Here is a 9186-nt window from a genome sequence, read left to right as displayed (position 1 = left end):
GAGTTCAAGGCCAGCCTGGGCTAAAAGCGAGATCCAGTCTCTAATTCTCCTGCCTTGGCTGCCATGCCCAGCCTCATTCAATCTTTTTTTAATTTTATTTATTTATATATATGTGTGTGTGTGTGTGTGTGGCCAGCTCAGCCCACCGGGGGGCGGGGCTGGCTGGCATGTGGTGCTGGGGGATTGAACCGCGGTCCCTGTGCTTTGGTAAGCTTGTTCTAAGTAGGTGCTTTAGACCACTGAGCCATCTCACCAGCCCCCAGCCTCATTTAATCTTGACAGCAGCCTTTTAGCATAGCTAATCCCATCAGGGTGGCCTTGGATGAGGGAACAGGCCGAATGCGCCGTGCAGGCTCAGCGGTCACGCTCGACCACGTCATTACTCCGGCACTCAAGGCCAGCTCCTGTCCTGGTCCAGCACCAGCCAGCAACTGGCTGGTGACGTGCAACCCACTAATATCACCTTCTAAGGTTCTAAAATTGTGTCTGCAGCAGGGCTGGGAATCTCAGCGCTGTGGAGGCTACAGCGGGAGGAGTTGAGGCCAGCCAGGACACCTGAGTGGGACACTGTCTCAAACTTAGAAGAGATTCAAAAGGGCTGGGGAGGTAGCTCTGTGGGAAGGTGTGGGCTTGATGCCCAGTGTTACAGAAATAATAATAATAAAATAAAGTTTAAAAAAGACAAATTTATGGTTTATTGTGTGAATAGATTTTTTTTGTTCTCTCTGTGCTTATTTTTTTGGGGGGAAGGTCCTTTTGAGACAGGGTCTCACTATGCAGCGCAGACTGGCCTTGTGCTTACTTTGTAGCCCAGACTGGTCTCAAACTCACAACAATCCTGCCTCAGCCTCCCCAGGGCTGGGATTACAGGCATGCACCACCACGCTCGGTTTCCGTGGCCCACATGGCAGGCCACAGGGCATGCGATACTGGGCATCGAACCCAGGTCCTTGTGCTTGCCAGGCAGGTGCTTAAACCACGGAGCTATGTCCCCAGGCTGGAGCAGTGCTGTTTAAACAATTGTATATGATGTAAAACCCTCCTAAATCAGCTCATTCATTGCTGGTGTGCGTGTGCGTGCCCGCGTGTACTCACACACGCTCACGGTGGACAGTACCTTTTCCTCCCTTTGGCTGCAGCAGGGCAGGCGAGACCATGTGACGTCCAGTGGTGCTCTGCAGAGGGGGGTGAAAGTTTCCTTCAAGGTAACAGAGGTCTGAAGCGCTGTTCTACACAAATAACAGTCCACAGTTAAACTTGGGCTGCTGCTGGTGCTGTCTTGTACAGAATTCAGCGCGGTAGAATGCTTTTGCTGGGAGCAGCAGTGCACACGCCTGCAGTCGCAGCTCTCTGGGAGGCTGAGGCAGGAGGATCGTGAGTCCCAGGGTACCTCAGCAAGTTAGTGACTTGGCTAGAGCCTGTCCCAGAACTTAAAACCAAACAGCAACAAAAAGCTTGGATGTAGCTCAGCTCTGAGGCCCTGGGTGAAGCCCCAGTACAGGAGGGGAAAAATAGAATAGTTTTTCTTTTCTCAGGCATGATGGGGAAGTATAAAAATATGTCAAGTAGTTTTGCAGATTTTGCTCATGATATTGTTATAATTACAGAAATATTGCTCAGGCTGAAAATAATCAGTGGTTGCTTATGTATTACTTTTAGGTCCAGCATGATTTCTTTCTTTCTTTCTTTTTTTTCTTTTTTTTTTGCATTTTAGGGAAGGGTCTACAGGGTCTCACTACTAGATCAGACTCATAGTGATTCGCCTGTTTACAGCCTTCCAAGAGCTGGGATTACAGGTGCACCTGCTTGCAGGCACTTTAATCCACTGAGCTGTTTGGCTGGTCCTAAAGGTTCTTTCTTTTTTTTTTTTTTTTTTGGTGGTATCAGGGATTGAACTCAGGACCTTAAGCTTGCCAGGCAAGCACTTATTCCATTGAGCTATCTCCCCAGGCTCCTAGTCCAGAATGATTTCAACATCATCTCCACATAAACAGAATAAAAAAAAAAATATGGATAAAAAAGGAGGCTCTGGGGCTGGTGAGATGGCTCAGTGGTCTAAAGCACCTACTTAGAACAAGCTTAGCAAAGCACAGGGACCACGGTTCAATCCCCCAGCACCACATGCCAGCCAGCCCGCCCCCGGTGGGCTGAGCTGGCCACACACACACACACACACACACACACACAAATAAATAAAATTAAAAAAAAAAAAAGGAGGCTCTGCAGAGCAGGGGTGGATGAGTGTTTCTCAGCACACCCAGCGGGGTGGCTCGTAGGTCCCCAAGGAACAGAATTTGAAAAGACACTCGTATCGAGCACGCCAACCTGGACACACACCAAGGAATCCTTTGCAAAATAAAGGAGCAGAACTGAAAACTCCCATCTTCTCTGGCTCCTTGGATGCAGCATTTCGGGGGAACGTGACTGCTCATTTCAATGTGTGAACTGCACATCTTCAAGGAGAAAAACCAACATGTGCACGCTGTTTCAAACCATAATAGCATTCAAAGTAAAAACTTGTAGGGACCAGCGAGACAGCTCAGTGGTCTAAAGCGCCTGCTTAGGCAAGCACGCAGGGACTGCGGTTTGATACCCAGCGTGGGTGGAGCCGGCCACAAAAAAATTATAGACAAAGTAAAACTAGTATCATGGAAAGTTCAACCTAGGACAAACATTTTTTTGTTGTTTTTGTAGTTTTTGAGACAGGATCTTACTATGCAGCCCAGGCTGCCCTCAAACACAAGATCCTCCTGCCTCAGCTTCCCAGTGCTGAGATTACAGGCATTCAATACCCTGCATAGCTCTTTTCCATTTTGATACAGGAATTGGAGACTCCTCTACTTTTGGCCCATCTGTGACTCCAGGCTTAACTGGCAGAAATCTATTAGCTCCCTGCCGTTTCCACATGCAGTGTGCAGAGTTGCAAGCAGAGGTTCAACTCACAGGAAAGCCCAGATGGCGTCTCTGCTGGCTTGGGGCAGAGCTGGTGTCCCTCGCTTCCCAGCCTCACCTGTGGCAGCCGTGACCAGCTCCTGTCAAGGTCAGGCCATGGGCAGGGCATGACCAGGCCCAAGATTCCTGACCAGCGCCCGAAGATCTCAAGAGCCGAGCCGGCCTCCACGGCCCCAATTGCTTAGTGTCACAAAAAACAAAGTCAACTTGTTTATGTTGCCTTCTTTTCAAAAAGGGTATGAAAGTCAAGTGTGGTGGCACACAACTGGAATCCCAGCACTCGGGAGGCTGAGGCAGGAGGATCACAGCAAGTCCAAAGCCAACCTGAGTTACCTAGTATAACCCTGACTCAAAAAAAAAAAAAAAAGAAAATTCACATTTAGATCCCACACTAGTACACTGCTTGGTAAGGTAACTTCAGAAAGAAAGCAATGTAAAAACACAGAAGGCGGAGACAGGAGGACTGCCACTTAGCAAGATCCCGTCTCCAAAATTAAAGAAAGCCCTAAAAAACAAAAGCAAAATGGGGCGGAGGAATATGATATTGTACTCTTGGAAAGATTGAAACGCAAAGAAAGCGTGGCGCAGGGATGGCACCCAGGCCAGTGTCCTGTGGCAGTCTTTCGGGCCCGTGGGCTTTTGTACATGCCCCCCGCTCATCCCACCCTCATCCCCAAGGGGAAAACCGGGGAAGTGGTACAGCGGACACCGAGCCATTCCCCTGGGACGGCGCCACAGTCCCGGCTGTGCCTGTTGTCCCTCCTGCCCCTCCCAGCTAGGCCTGAGGCTACTCACCAGGACCGTTCGCCAGCTGGAGAGGCAGCTGGGCTCCTCCATGGGCAGCCCCCCAGGGCTGGCTCTGAGCGGGGTCCAGTTGTTGAGCATGGCCAGGTAGCCCTTGTAACCTGCACGGAGGCCGAGGCGGGGAGAAGTGAGTGTGTGCGCACGCAGGACCTCGCTGTGCGCCAGGCTGGCCCAGGACCGCAGGCGGTTCTCCTGCAGCCTCCCGGCACACCACAGCACACACACACAGCACACGCGTGGACACCTGTGCACACAACGTGTACACCGAGCACACGCGCGCAGCGGCTGCAGGTGCCCGGTCACTAGACTTGCTATCCTCGACTCTGTGTAACCTCAGTAGGTGCCAGAACAGGAGCCCCCGAGTGGCTGCTCCCCAGCAGGTGGATAGACTCCCAGGGAATCAGGGCTTGAAAACCCTTTTTGAACACAGAGCTTCTCCTTTCAGTGAAGAGTTTGGGCCCTGACTTTGGGTCCTGTGATCAGGCTGTTAAGTGACTGGGTTGCTAAATGAGCGATTGCACAGAGGACATGGTGGGTGACTGACTCGACCCGCGCCGGGCATGTAGCGCACGCCAGTGATTCCCTGTACTCGGGAGGCTGAGGCAGGGGGGTCGCGGCAAAAATTCAAGGCCAGCCTGGGCTACCAAGTGAGCTCATCCCTGGCCTGGACTGCATAGTGAGACCCCATCTCAAAAAGACAAAAAAAAAAAAAAAAAAAAAAAAGAACCAAACAGGTCATAAATCCAGGCAGAATGTCTGGTGTGTCGTAAGGTAGGTGGGTACAAGGGGAGTTATGTAGCGAACATGGACTGTGCTAGGCAAATATACACACACCAGCCTCACTGTAGCTCACTCCAGGGTTTTACGGCACTGCGGGCTGAATCCAGGGCTTCCCCCTGAGCACAACTAGCCCTTGCTTCGTCTCCTACTTGAGACAAGGCCTGAGTGTCAGGCAGGCCCCGAGCTTATGCTGCTCCTGCCTGAGCTCCTCAGTTACCACTGGAATCACACATGCGCACACCATGGCCAACTTCTTTGCCTTCTTTTTTAAACTTGGGTATTGGGAATCAACTCAGGGCCTTGGGTTTGCCAGGCAGGTGCCTATGCCACTAAGCTACATTCCCCAGCCCCTTTTTGTCTGTGAAGCAAGGCCTCTATTTGTTGCCCAGGCTATCCTCAAGCTCTGTGTAGTACAGGCTGGGCTCAAACTTGGGACCCGCCTGTCTCAGCCTCCTGAGTGCTGGGATTACGGGCATATCAACAAAACCCTTTTCATCCTTGGGCCTGTGAGATAGCTCAGTGGATAGACACTTGCTTAGGTAAGGGCAGGGACCGGGGCTCGATCCCCGACACCACATGCCACGCAGGCCCCGCCCCTGGGTGCCCTGAGCCGGCCACTGAGACAAGGTGTGGCAGCACATACCTGCAATCCCAGCGCTGAGGGGCTGAAAACAGGAGGATCACTAGGAGTCGGACCTGTGTACTGAGACCCTCCACCAAACACGTAAGTAAATAGTAAGCTTTTATCTATATTCCCTGAATTTTTGTGTAGGAGCCTTTTGAATTGTTTTTCTCTTTTCCAGTGCCTTGGATTTAATCTGAGGCTTCTTCAGTGAGCAGGATCCCCACTCCTTTTTGAAACAGACTTTTACTAAATTGTCTAGCTGACCAATCCTCCTGCTGTGGCCTCCGGAGGCCGGACTACACGGCATTTGCTCCCTGATGTGTCACTACCCTTCTGGGTAGGGCCAAACAGCTGAAGAGGGTCAAAGTCTTCCTCATACCTGAGGTAGCCCGGTGATCTGCTGTTGAGTGCTGCCGCAGAACCTCGAAAGCATCCTCAAATGCTTGACCCAGCCTGTCTTGTTCAACACAAGTCTGTGGGAACAATGCCAGAATGCCGTTATATTTTACTTTTTTTTTTTTGGTGCTGGGAATCAAACTCAGGACCAGGCACTGTACCAGGCTCTGTACTACTGAGCTATACCCATAGCCATGAATGAAGTTATAAAATTACCAGTGAAATTTAATTTTTCTGAGAGAAAGTAGTATTGGGACTGGGGTTAGTGGCTTATGCCAGTAATCTCAACCCACAGGAGGCTGAGGCAGGAGGATTGCCACAAGTTCCAGACCAGCCTGTGCTATATAGCAAGATCCTGTCCCAAAAACACTAAAAATTTGAGCCAGGAATTGTAGATCAAGGAAAGCCAATTTAGAAAAAGAGATCAGGGCCAGGGAGACGGCTCGGTGGAACAAGTGCTTCCCTGGCAAGTGAAGGGGTCTCAGTTCAATCCCCAGTTCCACCAAAAAAAAAAAAAAAAAAAGTACTAGTAGAAAAAGAGGTCAAACAATAAAATTAAAAGAAAGAAAAAGAGGGGCTGGAGAGGTAGCATGGCAGTCTAAGCAAGTGCCTGGCAAGCACAAGGACCCAAGTTCGAGCCCTGGTACAGCATGATGTGCCAGACCTGAATCTGGGTGTGATGGCGCATGTCTGTAATCCCAGCGCCAGTGAGGCTGAGACAAGAGGATCACTATGAGTCCGAGCTGCGCAGCGAGACCCTGTACCAAATACCTAAATAAAGAATTTTTAAAAAAATTTAAAAGAAAAATGACAGCCCCACCCCTGGGGCGTGCTGAGACATCAATTAAGACTGGGTGTGGTGGCGCGCACCTGTAATCCCAGAGTTCGGGAGGCTCAGAACAGGAGAATCACTCACTACAAGTCTGATCTGTGTAGTGAGACCCTGTAGGCCCTGTGACAAATACACAAAAAATAAATAAATGAAAGATAAAAGGTCAAGACCAGATCTTTTTTTTTTTTTTTTTTTTTAAAAAGGACATATATTTAATGGAACAGAATTTGTCAATCACTTAAACAAATGAAATGATTTTAATTTCAAAAGTATGTCTCAGGGGCTGCGGAGATGGCTCAGTGGAATAAGTGCTTCCCTGGCAAGGGCAAGGGCCTGAGTTCAATCCCCGGCTCCGCCAAAAAAAAAAAAAAGTATGTCTCAGAAACTCAAAATTGAACTACCGTATTTTGCAGACCATTTAGGATAGTTATTAATTTGATCCAAACACTGTAAAATATAAGGGGTGCAAAGATTTTAAAATATCAACTTACCATGCTTCATGAACAAACTGGAGAGCCTGAAAAAGTTAAACATTTAAAAGACAAAGTTAAATCCAGGTCCAGTGTGATTTTGAATGAAAAGCTGGCGTTTCAAATGCCGGGCCATTTCTATGACATCGCAGAAGCCCAGAATGCAGTGTGAACTCTCTGAGCTCCCTGCTACCTTTGCGTTCTGCGGCATTTCCTGCGACCCGTCCGTCCTCTTTGCTGTCTCCCCTCCCAGCTGCTTGACTGGTGCCTGCCCCAGACCCAACATTATGGGATCTTTGTGTTATTGCCAGAGCTGACCTCAAACCCAGAGCCTCCTGCACTAGGAGGGCTGTCCTTGCGTTAAAAGCAGTAAACGGGGTGGCGCACCCTGGTGATCCGAGCACTCAGGAGGCTGAGGCAGGAGGATCGCTACACGTTCGAGCCCAAGCCTGGGCTACAAAGTGAGCTCAAGGCCAGCCTGAACTGCATGGTGAGATCTGTCTCAAAAAGACAAGAGAGAGAGAGAGAGAGAGAGAGAGAGAGAGAGAGAGAGAGAGAGAGAGAGATACCGACTGTCTGGGTAACTGCAAGGGGGTACAGAACCCATATTACTTCAAGGCCCATTTAACCATTTGGGTATTTAAAACTTCTGAAGACCAAAATCCAAAGCTTTGCTGCCTTCTGAGAAGCTGATAAAAAGGGCTTGTTCTCTTCCCGTGAAATCCAGATTCACAATACAAGTAAAATTCAGCCCAAGAGGGGGCCTGGCCCTAGCTGGGGGCCTGGCCCTAGCTCCGTTCTTTAAGTGGCTGCTTCCACAATGCTGGCAGCCTCAGGTTGCTGGAGTTCGATCCCCACAACACTTCAGCCAGCCAAAAGTGCCCTGAAGGCATTCGAGGAAAAAAAAAAAAAAAAAAAAAAAAAAAATTCAGCCCAAGAAGCCAGTATAGGTCCTCCCTTAAGTTTCTACATTAACTCTTAGTTCTCAAATTAAAACCTCTGCCTAGGCGCCCTGTGATAGGCACACCTGTAATCCCAGCGCTCTGGGAGGCTGAGGCAGGAGGATCACAACTTCGAGCTCAGCGTGACCAGTGAACTGGTGATCCCATCTCAAAACAAAAAATAAACCAGGACCAGCAGCTCAGGGCTGAGGTCCCGGGTCCAACCTCCAGTACCGCAAAAACGAAACAAAGAACTTTAGCCCTTACGTTCGCACTCTGTTTTCATCACATGCCTTTAGATTTTGCCTCAAATAAGTAACACGTAGACAAATGTCTAAGATTTCTTTCAATACTGTTTTCTGCAATGACAGCAGATCACAGGAGGAGAAAGACTCAACTACTTATTTCATTTAACAGATCTGAGACTATTTACACAGCCTCTAGCTTTTGTCTTGCACAAATCAACAGCTGAGCTTTTAGTGTTTCATAGTACGCTCCGTGATGCACTGTCGCCTGAGCCCAACTTCCTCCACATCCAAGCTCAGAACTGTGAGCGACTCTTTGAGCATTAGCTTTTTTTTTCCTCCCAGAACTGGAGATTGAACTCAGGACCTTGTGCCGGCCGGGCAGACACCTATGCCGCTGAGCTATCTCCCCAGCCCTGCGAGCGACTCTGAAATCACTTCGTCCTCTCAGTTCAAGGAGAAATCTGAGCGTTTCTCTCGTAACACATCGCTTAGCACCTCTGCATGGCCACACACTGCTCCCCCAAGAGGGGTTTTAGAAGCCACGATGCTGTCACACCGGCACCCCAGCTGCTGGGGCTCCAGACCTTTTGTGAATGAACGCCGCAAGGAGCCTGTCTTTAATGAGTACATCCCGATGCTCTCCTCTTACAAGTTGTCGCCTAGGAAAGAAAAGCATCTGCTGAACACTACTTCTCCCTTCGGTGGCAGTGACGGCAGGGTGTTCCGCTTACCAGGAAAACACGGAGCCCCTTCCCCAGATGTCTCATTAAACCAGAAGATCTGGCTGCAGCGAGGAGCGTCCTGGCCAAGCCTGGGCAGCGGGCGCTAAATAGCTGTTTTTGAGGAAGTGCCGCAGAAGGGGAATTTTTTTAAAAGCTACAGCGCCTTCAGAAAAGTGTCTGCCTGCAGCGGCTGGAGACAGCAGGGCTGCTATTCTGAAGAGGCGACAAGAACAGCGTGTCTCTTTGGGGACCAAGCACCTGAGGGCCTGTCTGGCCCAGGTCCTCTTGGTGGCCTTGTTTTAGCTTTTTGTTTCCGTGCACTCTGGGCCACCTCTCCCGGCTCTGGCCCGCTCTGTCTTCCAGTCCCCCAGGCTGGCCTGTGTCCTAGGTGTCGGCCAGAACCCAGGGCCCCACAC

The 9186-nt window shown here is 49.9% G+C and overlaps 1 protein-coding gene across 1 annotated transcript in view; it reads right to left on the bottom strand.

Moving 5' to 3' along the window:
* Positions 1 to 8859, bottom strand: part of Spic (Spi-C transcription factor) — a 12599-nt gene extending 3740 nt beyond the window's left edge. Inside the window, exons 1-5 of the mRNA XM_023718146.1 lie at positions 8780 to 8859; positions 6881 to 6906; positions 5541 to 5634; positions 3748 to 3857; positions 1118 to 1229 (exon numbers count right to left, since the gene is read on the bottom strand). Of these exons, the coding sequence (XP_023573914.1) occupies positions 1118 to 1229; positions 3748 to 3857; positions 5541 to 5634; positions 6881 to 6883 (319 nt within the window). The 5' untranslated portion in view covers positions 6884 to 6906; positions 8780 to 8859. The remainder of the gene's footprint in view (positions 1 to 1117; positions 1230 to 3747; positions 3858 to 5540; positions 5635 to 6880; positions 6907 to 8779) is intronic.
* Positions 8860 to 9186: the final 327 nt, after the last annotated feature.

This window comes from Octodon degus, unplaced genomic scaffold (genome assembly GCF_000260255.1).
Source record: "Octodon degus isolate 3935 unplaced genomic scaffold, OctDeg1.0 scaffold00004, whole genome shotgun sequence".
Lineage (NCBI taxonomy): Eukaryota > Metazoa > Chordata > Mammalia > Rodentia > Octodontidae > Octodon > Octodon degus.
Note: the sequence above shows the minus strand (reverse complement) of the source record. Positions and strands in the feature narration are given on the sequence as shown.